Raw genomic sequence first — 16,833 nt, 5'->3', positions numbered from 1 at the left:
CCAGGAGCTGTGTTGTTCATTTTATTTATGTCATACTTTAGTACTGCAGAGCAGCTTGAAATTCTAGAGAGAGGAAGTTTTGTTTATAGTTGGCGATAGTGGTGGCTGAGGGTGAGGTGTTGATATATCGATGATATTTAATACAAACTATGTAATACGCCAAATACTTACTAAGTCTACCCAAAACTACCTGTATTAAACCCTGCAGGGATATGAAGCCAAAAGTATGTTACACTGACGTCGACACGCGCTTCTGCTTGTTGCCCATGGGCGCTGGGCGTATCACGGTTAGATCGTTTTAATAAACATCAGTTTTTGCAGTAAAGTGATAAAAATACCGGCTTTACGCGATCCGTGACACAGACACGCAAACAAAAAAATTGTGACGAAGTATTGAGAACAAATGTTCGACACGGCATCGTTTACCCACCACGGACCACGCTACCTCGAGGCGAATTTCAGCTCCACCGCGGCCCAAAAAACCGCCAATTTAAGCCATATTGTTTAAACTGGTCCTATGCAACAACTTTTCAAGTTGAAGTATATTACGGAAAAGAACGTACAACGCGCTACAATGAAAAATTCACCGACCCGTCGCTGGCGCGCATGCGCCGCGGAGCAAACGCCCAAGCCAGCGAATCAGCCAGCTACGAGATGGCGCTGCGCACGCAAGATGGCGGCGCCCTCAATGGAATGGTCTATAGAAAAGCGATTGAGGAAAGCATTTTTCACGAGCACTTGCTCTGGGATTGTAAGTTTGTAGAGGAAACATTGAGACGCGTCAAAGGACAGCCGTCACATAGGAAGAACGCCGGAGAGAGTCGACACAGCGGGTTTATTCCGAGCTACAGCCGAGAACTCCACAGGAATGGTGATGTGGATGGGTATGCGAAACAGATGAGGTACGACGTGATGATGATAACGGTCGTGGGAAGCACACGTAGTGCAAGGTGGATTGGACACAGAAGATACAGGTCGCTTCCCTGTATCCTTGCAGCGAGCACAATCGCAGCGTCCACATTGATGCTCGCACTTTTACCCCCATCCGCGGAAGTGACCGCCTTGGAGTAGTAGTTCATTAACTGCGAGGCGTGAACGATTTCAGTCTGGATACACAAGTAAATGAATGAATAATTTTTTTATAGAAAGGATGGCACTCACATAAATAAAAATTATATTCCCGTTGAACTCCGTAGCGAAAACAATGAGTGTCTGTAACGGTCCGTGGTAGCCGGCACGAAAAATTCAGAATTGAGTTTCCGCTGCGCTCTGGTAGCACCTGCGTACAAATACAGCGTGTCTGGTAGGTGTTTTCACTGACTGCGCTGCTGTATTCTACTATTTTCGCTGCAATCTGTGTATGCTGCTGTACTCACGGCAATCATTGCATTTTCTTTGAGGGGCGAAGCATCTTAGTGGCTGGGGCTGTTGTTGTTGTTGTTGTTGTTGTTGTTGTTGTTGTTCCTTCACTGTTGGTGTCTCTTGTCGTCGTCGTCGTCGTGGTTGTAATCGTGGTTCGCCTCATGCAGTCACGGTACCAAAACACCTGAAAACTCGTTTACGGCTCGCGCTAGAACGTAACGCGTACTAAAAAATTTCGTTCGACCAATTATCTCCATTTACGCTACGTTAACGATTACAGGTGAAACTTTCGCGAAATCTGCATTATTGTGGAAATGTTATGCGTTATGCGTTTTGCCAATTTCAGTAAGTTTTGAATATTTTTCTGATTTTTTAGTTTTTCAAAATTTTGTTCCACCAATTATCTTCATTTTCCTATTATAACGATTACAGGTGGAACTTTCGCGAAATCTGAATTATTGTGGAAATGCAGGGCGTTAGACGTTTCGCCAATTTCCGTAATTATTTTATATTTATATTATTTAGTTTTTCAAAATTTCGTGCGACAAGTTATCTCCATTTACGCCATTACAGCGATTACAGGCGTAACTTTCGCGATATCTGCATTTTCGAGGAAATGCAGTGCGTTACACGGTCCTGGCTGTGGGGGTACTCGTCAAAGAAATTTGAAGTGATGACTGTTGCGTTTATTCCTTGTATATATGTATGTTTTTCCAGTAATAAATTCTTCAGTAGCTAGTAGCGCTTTGTCCCGTGTACTCACTTGTTCTTGTTGGTGTAGCGCTTTTCCCACCATAAAGAATGCTACGCATCAAAAACACCTGGACACAACGTTAGTAGAATAAACTTTTCCTGGACATTCGTTTACACCTCGCGCTGGGGCGCTTTGTAACACGTACTAAAAAAACACCGGGACACTCGTTCACGCCTCGCGTTAGACAGCTTCACGCTTAAAAGACAAGAGACTTTTACAGCAAAGCTGTATACCTCTACCCCCCAACGGTTCCATCTGCGTTGGCAAAAACGCCAAGGCTCCAAGAATACACGTGTACACTGCATGCTTCGCCCCTCTCTAGGTCTCACGTTAGTGGAGATGGCCCGGAATTTTTTTCTTTATTATTGTGTCGTGTTTCTGAATTTTTGTGTTTATTCATGTATAGCACCTCCTTACAGCAATGTCTTAGGACAATGTAGGTATGTCAGTAAATAAATTAATAAATGAGAGAGGGAATGTATAAACTTTGTAAATAAATAATAAGTATCACGGCCGCGACGTCTGCTTCGCTGCCAACTGGGGGCGGCGACCACACGGAGACCAAAGCCGTTATCATCGAGGCAGACTAATAGTTTTCTAGAGAGTTCCAGAACACGGTAACAGACGGACAGGGTTGCGCTCAGGAGGATTCGGGTGGGGGTGACCTTAACTCCCGCCGTGACCTGCCAAGGGCCTCTCTTCCGAAGTTACAAACCCTGGTTGCCCAGTTTTCCACCGCAGCGACACGATCACCGACCTCCACCACTTGCTGTGGCCCTGCCTCGCCTTGAGGCCGACCAGACTGCGGCACCTTGTGGCGACGGGCCTCCGCGTAGACGACGCCTCCGCATACGCCGCATGGATACATGGGCGCCATCATCGTTCCCTCCTTGACTTCAGGCGCGAAGCGTACACTTTCATGTTCATCTAATCACCTTTCGTCATCAACTCATACCCCCACATATATGCCCTGTGGCAAAGTAAACGCTCATAAAAAAGTAGGGAATCAGGCAGCGAGCCTACCAAAGGAAAGATGGCGCCAGCAAAACTAAAGGCGATTTTATATGCCAGGGAATGGGTGGCAGTGTCCCACCTCGCTGCAAGGAAGTTGGAATGAATGCTGAATTACCTGACCTTTGTAATCGAACTCCAATTCGAAACGTAATTTTTCGGTTTAGCTACGGTATAACGTTGCCAACAGTGCCCCACACCCAACACTCTCTACCATATGGTCTGCTGGGAGTGCCGACAATTCCCATGATTAACCCCCTTACCAAACCCCGCCCTGGAGCAATGAGAGAGAGAGAGAGAGAGAGAGAGAGAGAGAGAGAGAGAGAGAGAGAGAGAGAGAGAGAGAGAGAGAGAGAGAGAGAGAGAGAGAGAGAGAGAGAGAGAGAGAATAAATGAACACCAGTCATGTTAGCCGAGCCGGGGGCTGGCTTGCTACGCTAGATGAGAGAAGAAAAACAAGAAAAGAGATAAAGAATGTGAAAACGAAAAGATGTCATTTGATGCGCCCAAAATTTTCAATCCCAAAACTCTGTTCAGTTCTGTGCTCTTCACTACGCCTACACGCGATGCCCCTGCAGGCAAGCCAACCTCCCTCCTGCAATACAGGGATATTGCCCTGCACTACCGCCTTCTCCGCCGCCGATACCCACCCCCGCACGCACACCTCCCTCCGGAGGCGGGCCACATGCTGCGCATCCTACAAACACACACCTTCCCACACAAAACACAATTCATACACAGTCATCCACACCTCTTTACTGACCCTACCTCTCCAGCCTGCGGGGCACTCGACACTCACTACCATTCCCTCTGCGAATGCCCCGCAGACCCGTACCCCCCCGTTCCCTCCCCTCACCACTGCGAGCAGAGGTTGCGTGACCCGGGGGAGTCAGGCCAAGTCCTGACCACCACCCGGGCCCTGGTGGTCGCGGCGGCCCTGTGGGCCTCCTCCACCCCCAAACTTGATCCCGATGGACGAAAAAAAAAACGTATTCCTTCATTCCTTCCTTGCGAAGAAACTCCAAAAGGGCTTTGATTGCACGTGCAGCCTGACTGGGACCCGACCAATGACCCAAAACAGCAGGATCAGCTGACCAGCTCACGCCCTCAAGACCAGCAACGACTGGTTCACAGGGCCCGCCCGGCAGCCAAGGACCAAGGCTTCCTGGACTCAGGAGGCCTCTCACAACGGAACTCATACAGTTGTCTAAATGTTAATTCCTCCTCCTTTCGGTTACGTTTTTGTTCCGCCCAAAGCACCGTTTGTTTTAGGTTTTAAAATCCACGCACTGTTCCGTTCCGACGTGCTTGAACCAACAGAGTAAAAGCGAACAAAAGAAAATGAGGTGACATTGTTGGAACCAGCTAGGGTCCTTGAAATGCGAGTCCCGCGTGCCCCCCGGCGTGCACAATCCACGGAACTTGGCTTTAGCAAACGAAAGGTGGACCTGGTAAATTCGTTGTGGCCTTCGACTTAGAAATGCAGGATAGAGGCATGTATCGAAGACTACAACAGCAATTGGCGCATGCTAACTTGCAAAAGCCGCCGCACGTTTACGCTAACTGGGAATGTGTAAGGCTTGCAAAGGCGAAGTTGGAGGAAACACTAAAGAACCACTAAGCAATCCCCTTTCGCGGGTACTCGCAATACACTGAAGGAGAAGAGGAGGAAAGCGAATTGATTGAGTCTCTAAGCCGTAATAAAAAAGAGATGGAAAAGATGCAAAAAAAAAAAAGGAAGCTTGCACTCACGCGCATGACTTGTATGGCGAAGCTGTGGTACACGTACAGCGGTACAGCCAGAGCCCTCGTAATGCATGTAGCAGAACAGAAAGATACGGGGCATTACGAGGGCTCTGGCTCGAGCAGTTCGGATATGCCAATTGCTAACCCTGACCTCGGACCACGTCTTACGTGGCGGCCGCTGGGAAAAAAGACGTTCTACGTCTCCCGCGGTGGTCGAGGGGCGGCGCTAGTTGACCGTCCTCAGAGCACTTGTAAATATAAACCCCCGCTCTAAAGTCGAGAGAGAAGCCGCTGCGGGATAGCATCATTGGTCAGTGCACCGCACGCGTTATGCGGAGATGTGGGTTCGATGCCCGCTCCCGGAAAAAACGACGGATTTTTCTCGACTTATATTTTCGCTTATTTATCACTGTATCAAAGAAACATGACGAACACACGTCATTCGGCACTATTAAATATTTCGGGAACAGCCGAATAGCACTGGCAATGACGACTGCAATCTTGTAATATATATATATATATATATATATATATATATATATATATATATATTCGGAGGGCAAATGGTTCTAAGTGACTTAAATGGCACTCGTAGAGTTTACTTACTGAGACGAACGCAGTTCTGCTGTGACACCAAGCTCTCAGCGTTGTGCAAGTTGACTTCGATTTTTTGATTCCTCATCAAACGATCGTCGAACAACAGCTAAGAAACGTCAGATCTTTCCATCGTGACAGATGGTTATTCAGCCGCCAGTGTCCCTGTGAGGGTGCTGCCCTCATGATGGAATCTGGTCATTTAGAGCACTGTCCAGCTGGGACCCTGACGACTAGCTTTGGCTGCTGAAGAGAGTCCAAGACGCCGGACGGCTTTAAGGGGTCCAGAAATGAGGACTCTTTCCGAGAACTGACTCCTTTACAAATAAGTTTATTGCTTCTCTTCGTAGAATGCAATGACACCTATGAAACTTCGGCTGTTTTTTGACAACTTCTCCATGACGCCGTTGACCTTCTCCTCTAATCGGGAAGCTTGGTTCATTTCCTTCTCATAACCCAATAGAGATTTCTTTACAGCATCGGATTTTTGTCAGCACAACGACAATCGCTCTACTAGCAGTGATCATCACCACCACCGTAATTGCCATCATCATCATCAGCATCATCAGGCCGATGTGAAAAAGTTAGCAGCAGCAGGATCCACGCTCCGTCCTCGAGCCCTTCATCAATCGCCGTACCGATTCTATCTCGCTTTTCGCGATGTCTTCCCCAAGAGACCTGAAGGGCACAAAAAAGCCGTCTTCAAACAAGCAGTTGGGTGGCGCCAAGGGTGCCACCAAGAGTGACAGACACCATTCGGCCAAAGCCTCTCCCACTCCCGGTTCCCCACGAATCAAGGCGAAGAAACCCGGCGTCGCCGAGACGGTGAGCGGAAATCGGTGGCCTCACATTGTTTGAGCTGTCCGCAGCGTTTGCTCGTAATTAAATGCAAGAGGCAGCCAATTTTCGCATACGCCAGTGCCAGCTTAAACCGGTACAGAGCGCGTGAGTTCCCTTCAGCGAAACACACCTTTCGCACCATTGTTACTGTCTTTTATGTACGCATGTTGTGCTTTGCGTCAGTGCGACGGAACGTGCCCGAGTCGTTCTAGTGCATGGAGGAAAGAAAAGGTTAGGAGAGGCCCTGACGTCACATTTGTGAAGCCGAGTCCCGCCATGACTTGAGCCCACTGAGCCCAGCACTCTATCATATCATCGTTTGCTGCCCCCGGTTTGATTTGACTAAGATGGCGTCGCTCTGCCCTCCCGCTTCGCAGCGAAAACAGCTTCGTCGCTAATTCCTCGGTGCGATGTCATGTTATGAGCTGTTGATTTCGCCTTCAATTTGCCCATTCTAACCCTCACCTAAAGTTTCAATCGAAAAACGGCCTTCGTTTTTGAGATAGAAGGACGATTTTTCAGCTCTTAAGCCTGAGAAAGTAGCGTTTGTCGTCGTCATAGCAACAGGCTCGCGGGATGGCGAACGCATACGATTTAAGGCCGCCTCCGACGGCGGAGTTTTCAAACTGGCCTAATCTAAAAACGTTTGTCGTAGCGACTGTGCTGGTTTGCAAGTGTTGCGAGGCAGCCACATACCAAGCGCCTTAAAAATTTGTCCGTTCTAGTTGCCCAAATTTGGCCGCCGCAGTTGTAAACAAGTAAGCAACATTGTCCATGGGCTCAAGAAAAATGACGCCACTTCCTTCACACTTTTCGCAATGCATTGGGATGCTAGGGGCCTCTCCTGAGTTTCTTTCCTCCATGTTCTAGTGGAACGCACGCCATCTTCTCGCGTCCTTTGCCCATTTTGGCGTTTGTATACACCAAGGAGGCTTCAGCACCTAGTTTGTCTGCAGACCTCGTTGCGACGTTGCGCCAATGCAGGAAGGCTCGAAAGTGCACTTGGTATGTCTAAATCAGCCGCACAGTTCGGAACCGGAGCGCCGTAGCATACTGAAACCTACTAAAAGGGCTGACCTCGCATCTTAGAAGTGTCTGCAGCCGGTTGAAACACCGCAGGGAATTTAGCCCGCGGCAGTCTCCTGTGATTGGCTAAGCAAGTCACCTGGGGCATCCTGGTGTCAGATACGCCGCAAAAAGCCGACTTATACCGACTGCTCCAGTGGCATTGTGGTGTAGCACCCGTTCTAAAACAAGAAGGCTGATGTTTTAATCCCATATTGGGCAATTCGTTCTTGATGTTCCAAGAACTTGACGAGTTATTGTGTATCTGGCTTTGGTTTGCGAATTTTTCTGCAGTTCTGTTATTCTTGCAATTATATAGAGATCGACGCAGTACTTATGAATGTTTGGGTTGGGTTGGGTTTAAAATAGAGTGTGTTCTTTGTTGTTGGGCTGAACTTTGTACGGTTACGCGGGGCTGGGTTACGAGTTTATGTGTAGTAAGTCCAGTTTAAATAGGTTACTGCAGGCGATGTATCCTGGAAGTAACAAAACGCGTCTTTTTAAGGTAATGTCATGTGGTTCTATAAACCAATGAAAGGCGGGTTCGCAGAATTCGGGCTATAGGTATTTTTTTTCGGCTGCAGCAGAATCCGCATTTTAGTGCGGAGGCGTTATTAGGCTGCCTCTTAAGTTCAGCAAGAAATTCGAGATGCCGATTTTCTGGAGCCTCCTTCATGATGCGTCTTCCGTTAAGCCTATCCTGCATTCTCCAGTTTTTAACGGGGTTGATCGGATGTTGATGCACAACAGATGGAGAAGTCGACATGGTCGCGGTAGTGCGGCAGCCCTACGTTGTGCTTTGCGTTGTTGTTGTTGTTGATTAAGGGAAAGGGGAAAATGGCAGGATCTCCACTCCGTGAATGACGGCGAAGTAGCGGAGTATGGGGACTCGAAATGACATCCAAGTTACGCCCCGAGTGACATCCGATTTGCGCCCCGACCGTCATTCGATTTGAGCCGTAAGTTGCACCTTGATTATTCCCTAAATGAAACTGCAACTCACGGCTCAAATCGAGTTTCGCTTGACTTTCGCTTGATGGTGGTGTGCGCACGGATGGACGCGGACGGACACTGGCAGGTCCTAAGGTACTCCGCACGGTTATAGGCGAAGGAGTAAGCCGTTTGACTCTCGGGTACTAACTCATTGTCGTAGCCCGAATGTTCATGTCGCACGCAGTGTTTTACAGTGTTGTGACGTATTCTGTAGAAGAGTAGGAATGCTTCAGATTGATTATGAGAAGGCCTTGGGTAAAGTGTGTCACGAAATCTTGTTCTGCAATCTGGACTATGTTAATGTTGGCGATGTTGTGAAGGAGAGTGTACGTATGGCGTATCGTGAATGTTTCACAAAATTGATTGTAAACAAGCATGTATCCAAAAGTATTCCAGTTTTATCTTCGGTGAGACAGGGATGCCCTGCCTCTCCTTTGTTGTTTTGCATTTTTTTGGAACCTTTTTGCTTGCGCATAATCAATGATGATGGTTTGCGCGGGTTTCGTCTCCACTCGAGTGAGGTCAGGCTATTAACATATGCGGATGACGTGGCTGTATTTTGTGAGGACAAGGAGAGCATTAGCAAAGCAATAATGATAACAAAAGAATCTTGTCGCGTTACAAAGAGATCTGTTAATTGGGCAAAGTGTGTGGGTGTTTTTCATGGGGAGTGGGCGGCAGCATCATCAGTTTTTGATAATGTGTCATGGTTACGCACACCAGTGCGTTATCTCGGAGTTCTCCTGGACAGCTATCAGGATAGCCGCGATTACTGGGAATCCGAAACGGTGAGGCTGCGCGAAAAGACAACCAAGTGGGGAGGTCGAGCTTTGTCTGTTTTCGCACGTGCCACAGCTTGCAACCTTTTTCTTTTAGCAATGCTGCGGTACATGATGCAAGTCATTCATTGTTCGAGAGTTCAAGTTCAGAAAATACATCGCGTGTTTGCCGTGTTCCTTTGGTCTTCAGTTTGGGAGCGTTCAAGCAAAACCAATCTTTTCCGGCGAGTTAAGGAGGGCGGGGTTGATTTGTGTCACGTTTACATTCGCCAGCTTGTTAATCGTTTTTTGTTCTTACGGGATACGAATGACCCTTTTCTGCTACATTTTTACAAAGTAAGCTGGCAAAAGCGTTGCCAACATATATTGTCTCATCCGCAGACAAAACCTGTAGCAGCCCTAAAGGCTATATGAAGGAGGTTGAAGACTCTTTCAGGCTTCTAGCAGTACGGTTTTCACTGGAGTACTTAGCAGCTGTGTCAAGAAAGGCGCTTACTAAAGACTTAAAGGATGTGTTGTTACCTGTGCCGCTTTACCGATTAGTGTATAGATCTGTTCCTGGCCAGGACGTGTTATCTCGTGTTAAAAAGATGGCCGTTTCAGCAGCCGTGAAAACTTTTTCTTTAAACTACACACCGGTACACTTCCCGTTAAGACGTGGATGCAGGAGAAAGGCTGGTTTGTCGCTGGTCCTACAACGTGCACTTTGTGCAACAAGCCAGAAACTGTTGAGCACGTCTTCACGGAGTGCTGGGAAGCCATCTTTTTCTAGAATGTGTTGCAAAGGACCTTAAAGATAGACCTGCCCGTTTCACCCCAAGGCATAAGATTTCTTTGCGTAGCTAGTGACAACAGTGTGCCGTATGACCTCATCATGGCTCTAGGATTGCATGCCATTTGGAGGTCGAGGATGGCGGTGCGCCACGCTGACCCGCACGCCCTCACTGTGAGCAAATACTTGCTCTATGAAGTGCACAAGTTGCAGACTCCGGATATGGAATGGCTACCTGTACTACTAGAAGAACTGTGTACGTTTGATGTTTATTTTAAGTTTTTCCGTCAGCCGAAGTTCGGCCAATGGTTTTTAATCTATCCGTGACGTGTATTGTGTGCGAAAAAGATAATATAAAAAACAAAAACTGTCGTAGCCCAATGGGTAAGACGACTGACACTAACTCTGCCTGGTCTACCAGACACAGGCTCGAGTCCTGCCGGTGCCTGTGTGATTTTTTGCGATTGTGAACGCTACGCGTACGGACGCGGACGGACATGGTGCGGTCCTAAGGTACTCCGCACCTATAAGATAGGATGGGTACTGGGGATATCATTGAGCTCAGCAGGAAACTCGCCTGCATACAACCTAATTACGATCAATCCTGGATAAAAAGATTTCACAAAGAACCAAATTGCTGGATCCCTTCGCAACTGACAAGGTTGTTCCCTTTTTATAAGAAGGCATGCTCACTGGTTACGCGTTTTCAGTTGATGTGACTGATCTGTTTTATTCCATTCCACACAATGATCTGTTTGTGGCTGTCAGACATTGCTTTGGAGACCGCAACGTTGTTGCCTTTCAGAATTCTTGTGGCATGACAGTAGATAATTTTATCAGTTTAATTTATTTTATCAGCAGTCTATGTTCATTGCTTTTCAGAGCTGCTCGTACAACGTAAGTGTGTGTGCATTGGTTCATGCGTGGCCCTGGTTTTTCTTTTTTAGCCAGCATTGATCGGAATTTGGTGCTTGACCTGGACGAAGGGCGGCTATTTTGATTATATCGGAATTTTTAAAACGTTTTACCCGTTTTGACTTATCATGGTGCTGTTAACCAGATTTTTCGACGATTGGGGAAAAGCCTGTCTTTCACCCATGAGTTGCCTAACAATGCCTGCTCGCACTTTTTCGAAATTAACATCACGGTTTTATCAGACCGCGTGCGTTGGCTTTACAAACCTACGGTGCGTAAATCGTTGTTCCTTATTCGTTGGCGCACTCGAAGACAGTAAAAATGGCAGTTGATTTTTCTTGTCTCCAAGGAGCACTAACAAAGTCATGCCATCACAGCATTGAGGAAGGTTTTGATGCTCAGGTTGGCCGATTGCTTGCGGCTGGGTTTCCCTTAATGGTTGTGACAGCGGTGGCCGAGTCCTTACTACAGAAGATGAATAAAAACACACCCCAAAGAACAGACGGCCTTAGGCGAAAGAAACCGGTGATTGTTCTTTAGTCCATCGAGTGGCAAGCAACCTGAAAAATGTAGCTAACGGGCATAAAGGACCAGTCGTTTTTAGATGCGAAAGCATCTTATGGTATCGGCATGTCCCGCGTCGGCGTCCGCACTCACACTGCGCATGCGCAACTCTCCTCCTTACATCAACAGCTGCGCGATACCACACTATATAAAAAGAGAAATAGTTAGCGGCGCCTGGTTTCGATCCCACGACTGTCTGGCCGCAACGGGAGGAGCGCGGTGCTCTTCCCACTACGCTACAAATCCTTTTTTTTTATTCACTACGCTACAAATCCGGGACGTTCGTAGCGCGTTCGTAGCAAGAGCTACGAACGCGCCTTATGTCCTTGACTCATTCAAACTACGTCAAGAAGCTACTGATACAACGAAGGCACGCGAAGCTGAACTTCAACGGAAACGACGAACTGAAAACTTTAGAGGAGGATGTTGAATTTCCGGTGGGAAAGCTGTGGCGGGAAGCGCCACGCGCCTTGCAGCTCAACCAGCCCCTTCCGCAGCGCCTCTGATGCTGATTGTGGCAGGATGTTCCTAGGGATTGGTCAACCAAAGAATCCATCACGAGATAGGTTCGCGTTCAACCACCGTCGTCATCTTCCCGTAGGGGAACCGCCGAAGAAGAAGAAGAAGAAGACAAAGCTGCGAAGAGGAGGGCGTGTACATTGCTCTCAGCTGGTGCACCAATGTCAACAACCTTTACCTCACCAACGCTGACGGAGACTACCGATTCTACCACAGAGACAACATCGACAAGAACGTGATGGACGAGTTTCGGCACCTCGCGAGCCACCGCTTACTCACCGTAACACAATAGTACTTGCGTGCCTTTGCCACCGGTGTGGACCCGGACGCGGGATTCCCTCTGGCGCTAGTAAAAACCAGATCACTCAACGTAACGGCAACACAATGGAACCACACGGAACCGCCACGATGGTTCGAATCCTCATCAGGGTTCCCCACGGGAAGATGGTGTAATTTTTTCTGCCCCTTACAACTTGGCTAGCCTGTGGCCCAAGCTCCTGAAAGGAATGAACAAGACACCAGTTTACCTAAAACGACATACAACGCCCCACGAAGTGTGCATCCGGGGAGGTGTACATGGTCCCGCTCACATGCGGGCGGGTGTACATCGGTCAAACGGGCAGCTGCCTAAACGACCGCTTAAAGGGGCCACGAGGACAAAATACAAGTTTGGTTCATTCAAAAGATTTCGTGTTTTATAGAGCTCCTAGCGCTTGTCCGGCAGCAAATGATGCCGTATTCACTGCAAAATTAACCAATCTAGGTAAAAATTTTGATTATCCTGCCAAGTCGGAACATTGCTGGCGCTAGGCGGGACAAGGACGACGAATAACACACAACTAGTGCGCTCCAGTTGTGTGTTATTCGTCGTCCTTGTCCCGCCTAGCGCCAGCAATGTTCCGAGTAAGAAACCAACTAGCCCCATTTCAAGCTCTGGTTATCCTGCCAAATCGTGCGTTTTCGGGACGTCAGTAATGAGGTCATAAGCGCGCGTATACAAACAAACTTGCACTCCGTGATTCGGCTGCAGCGCTGCTTGCCGTCAGTCTTCCCAGATGGCGCTGCCGTACTCACGTACGGACCGTTGTCTACCGTTTCGTTGTTTTTTTCCCGTATTAGCCCCTGGCTTGTTTTTGTTAGTGAAAGTAATCGTTTTGTGAACCATAGAATATCCTCGACAAACAGGGTCACGTACGACAACGTCGCTTACGCCAATCGGCGAGTGCGTGTAAGAGCCCGAAAGCGGCGGACTGCTGTGCAGCTAAAGCTAGCATAGTGCGCTCTGTACCAATAACAGTACGCATCGTTACTTCTCTGTCTACGTGTGCTTTCGTAACTTCCACTGTTTGTCCCACCATTCTTACTGATATAAAAAAAATGTGCCCTAAATTTAAGTGCAAATATCTCGTTTGGCAAGCTTGTCAGCTCTGCCTAATTTGAGTTTGCTTTTTCCGGCTTCCGCCAATCGCAGAGCTGGCTAGTATGACATCATTGGCTCTGTTGCGGGAAATGCGCTAGAGTGTCGCATGGCCATTCCCTTTTTTTGCCTGATTATGTAACTTATTTGACCGAAGTTTACGTTAAAAGTGGTGTCAGTATGATTCTAATGAAGCAACCTTTCGAATGAACCAAACTTCTGTTTTGTCTTCATGGCCCCTTTAAGGGAACACCAGCTGAATATGCATAACAAAACGAGCCCCCACCTTACGCACCACTGCGCAGCTTGTGAAAGAAAGCCATGCGAGCCGGTTCTCAATAAGTCGAAGGTTCTGATCAAAGGCCGAGAACAGATGGCAAGGGGAATAATAAAGGATTTCTTCATTCGAAAGCATGGCGAACAGAGTGTGAGTGAACCATCCATATCTTTGTATGGAAACGAGTACGAATTTCTCAACCGTTCTTTCATGTGATAAAGATTGAGCGCATGTGTTAGTGTGGGTATATAAGCATGTTCAATTTTTCTACAAGCTAGTCGAGTTTACGCTCGTCCTGTGTCTTCTTTTAGATGCGACGCTGAGAGGAGCATCTCTTGCCGGCGGCCCTGTCCTTCCTGCGTCGTCGTCGTCCGCGTCCGCACAGCTGCGTCTCTCCTCCGTTCGCCTCCTCTGCTCTCTCCGATAGCGCCGATAGCGAACACTCTCTCCCAACAACTGCGGGCGGCGCTACGCGCGGCGCAAGCGCGGCGCTGCGCATGTGCAGTGCCCTCTCTCGTCGCAGTCTCCTCTCCTTCGGGCGCGCTGCGCATATAAGCGAAGTACCGCGCTCCGGCCGGTCTCTCAGTCGACGGCCGTCCGCGCTTGTGCTTGTGCTTGCGCTTGCACTTGCTCTCTCGCAGTACCCGACGATTGCTTGATGCGACGGTTCCTTGAGTGAGTGGCATGCCGTAGCCCAATACCAGCAACATGCCAAACGCTAAAGACAATGAACTGAATTAATGTGTCGATGCGAGCTAGTTGGTACTTCATCATGGGAACAGGTTAAGCGCCAGGCACAACTGGAGGAAGTAAAACAGACAGGAAAGGGGCGCTTCTAACAACTGAGCTTTATTCGTTTTGAAAGCGATTATAAAGGCACGAAAAAACACCATGTGACACCATGTGTCTGTTTTACTTCCTCCAGTTGTGCCTGGCGCTTAACCTGTTCCCATGCTAAAGGCAACCTCTCCTCGCGGGAACCCAACGATGTGATGGAAACGCAATGGACGTTCACTACGCGTTTCACGCAATTCGACTAATCTACCCAACGGAAACGCCAATGGAACCCCCTTCAGCGTCGCATCACACCATGGTTCCCGCGAGGGGAGGTGGGCGTAATTTTAAATGCAGAGCATTTCTTTAACTCACATGTAGCGTCCGCCGTGCGTCCGCAGCAGCTCAGCGCGCAGGCGCGCCCTCTCCCCCACTCCTCCTCTCCCGCATCACGCTACCCTCCTCGCTCTCAACAACAGGTCCGCACCCCTCCCCCTACACAATATAAAAAATAATACTTACCGGCGCCTGGTTTTGATCCCACGACCCTGCGGGCGGAACGCAAGGTACATGGCGCTCTACCCACTGCGCCACAAAGCCGACACAGAATGGAAGGCTACGAACGCGCCTTATATCCTTGACTCATTCAAACTACGTCAAGAAGCTGCTGATACAACGCATTCACTACCTGTGGGTGGAACGCGAGGTACATGGTGCTCTTCCCACTGCGCCACAAAACCGACACAGAATGAAATGCTACGAACGCGCCTTATATCCTTGACTGATTCAAACTACGTCAAGAAGCTGCTGATACAACGCATTCACTACCACCAACTCCCCAAACACTAAACGTTAACGCAATACACCCACCCCCTATGCGACGTATTTACTCGAGTCCCCCTCGCGGGGAGATGGGCCCTTTTTCTTTCCCTTGTCCCGGCCACATGCGGAGTTTTATGTCTAAGTATCATAAAGCCGTACTGCGCTCCGAAATTCATGATACGTCGAGGAACGCGTACAAGCGGCAACACAACGGCACCAAAATTTCAGCGCCCATGGGTCTTCCGGGGAAAACAATTCTCACGTGACGCGGTTCCACCCATGGCCGCTATCGGCGGCATACAACAAGAGAAAAGAGCGCCGATGCTCTGAAACCTTAACTAGTGGCAGTAGCAGGTACGTTGGAATGGGGAGCTTTATTTCTCTAAGGCTGGCGGTGTCTTGGCAGAACACGACAAAGCATCATAACCAACACAAACTGCTTCATGAACACTCAAAAAACATGCAGGTCCACGCGTAAGCACCTCTAACGAGTCTACCACAGGTCCTCCTAAAATGGTTTTCATAAGAGACTTATTAAATTTAACGGGCAGAATCGATGATTAAACGAGGGTTTAACGCGCTGACGCAACGCAGACGACGAGGCGCACCGTAGTGGAAGGCTCCGGATTAATTTCGGCCACCTGGGGCATACGCCGAAATCTCGTACACACGGACGTTTTTGCTTTTCGCCTCCATCAGAAAAGCGGCCTCCGCGGCCGGGCATCGAACCCGCGACCTCATGCTCAGCAGCGCAACGCCTCAGCCATTGAACCACCGGGGCGGGTCACGGGCAGAAGCAAATCCTCTAGTCGTTAAACATAACGGTTGGTTATCGTCACAAATGCAATTTTTAAAAATGACTTTAAGATTCGTAAGCAGAAATTTGAAAAGGTTGGTATTTTCATCTTATTGCGCTTCTTGAACGCCGGTCACCAGATGTAAACATGAGGGTTGTGATCGCTCCAATGACTTTTGTCTTCTAGAGCCATTGCTTGTCTAAAACTGCAGGGACATCAGAAGCGTGGCAGTAGCAAAGCTCCCGGAAAGGTCAGCAGCAGGTCAAGCCCGAGGTCCAACACCCCTGGCCGTGGTCACCAAGCCCAGAAGGACGTGGGGCCGAAGCCTTCGATGGAGAAGGCCACAGGCGCACCTGACGCCGTGACGGGGGATCCCGGAGCGAGAAAGAAGCAGAGAGATGCGAGTCCGGGGTCCTTGGCAGCAGCGCGTAACGACAAGAAAACGACCGGCTAGTACTCAACCCACTTCTACTGCGTTTGCTCTGGTGTCTCTTTGTTGTTTATTCATAAATCCAGTGAGGGAAAGGGAAGAGCTGCAGAATCACAGAAAGATGTCGCATCACCTCTGGAGCGGTGATGTTTCGCCCTCTCCTAAAAAACATAACAGGTGATGCATCGGGTTACCTTTGCATGAGACGGGGTTCGGTGTTCTTGAAGACGATATATATACTTCTTTAAAATAGGTTAGTGTAACTTTGATCTGTCTTTCACCGGAATGAGACAGAGAAAAAAAGACACCAGTAAAAGGTGGCTGGCTGCCATACTAGCAGTTTTAGGTAACTGTTTAAAAAGCCATGAAGTCAAAACACGGGTTTAGTTTTACAAAAACTGC

General features: G+C 48.6%; 1 protein-coding gene across 1 annotated transcript in view; it reads left to right on the top strand.

Moving 5' to 3' along the window:
- The window catches only part of LOC144166755 (uncharacterized), a 62,467-nt gene extending 46,023 nt beyond the window's left edge, over positions 1–16,444 (top strand). Inside the window, exon 8 of the mRNA XM_077696245.1 lies at positions 16,213–16,444. Within this exon, the coding sequence (XP_077552371.1) occupies positions 16,213–16,366 (154 nt within the window). The 3' untranslated portion in view covers positions 16,367–16,444. The remainder of the gene's footprint in view (positions 1–16,212) is intronic.
- The last annotated feature ends 389 nt before the right edge of the window (positions 16,445–16,833 follow it).

This window comes from Haemaphysalis longicornis, unplaced genomic scaffold (genome assembly GCF_048455015.1).
Source record: "Haemaphysalis longicornis isolate Haplotype H1 unplaced genomic scaffold, Haemaphysalis longicornis Haplotype H1 scaffold_19, whole genome shotgun sequence".
Taxonomy (NCBI): Eukaryota; Metazoa; Arthropoda; class Arachnida; order Ixodida; family Ixodidae; genus Haemaphysalis; species Haemaphysalis longicornis.
This window is presented reverse-complemented; position numbering and strand designations above follow the sequence as displayed.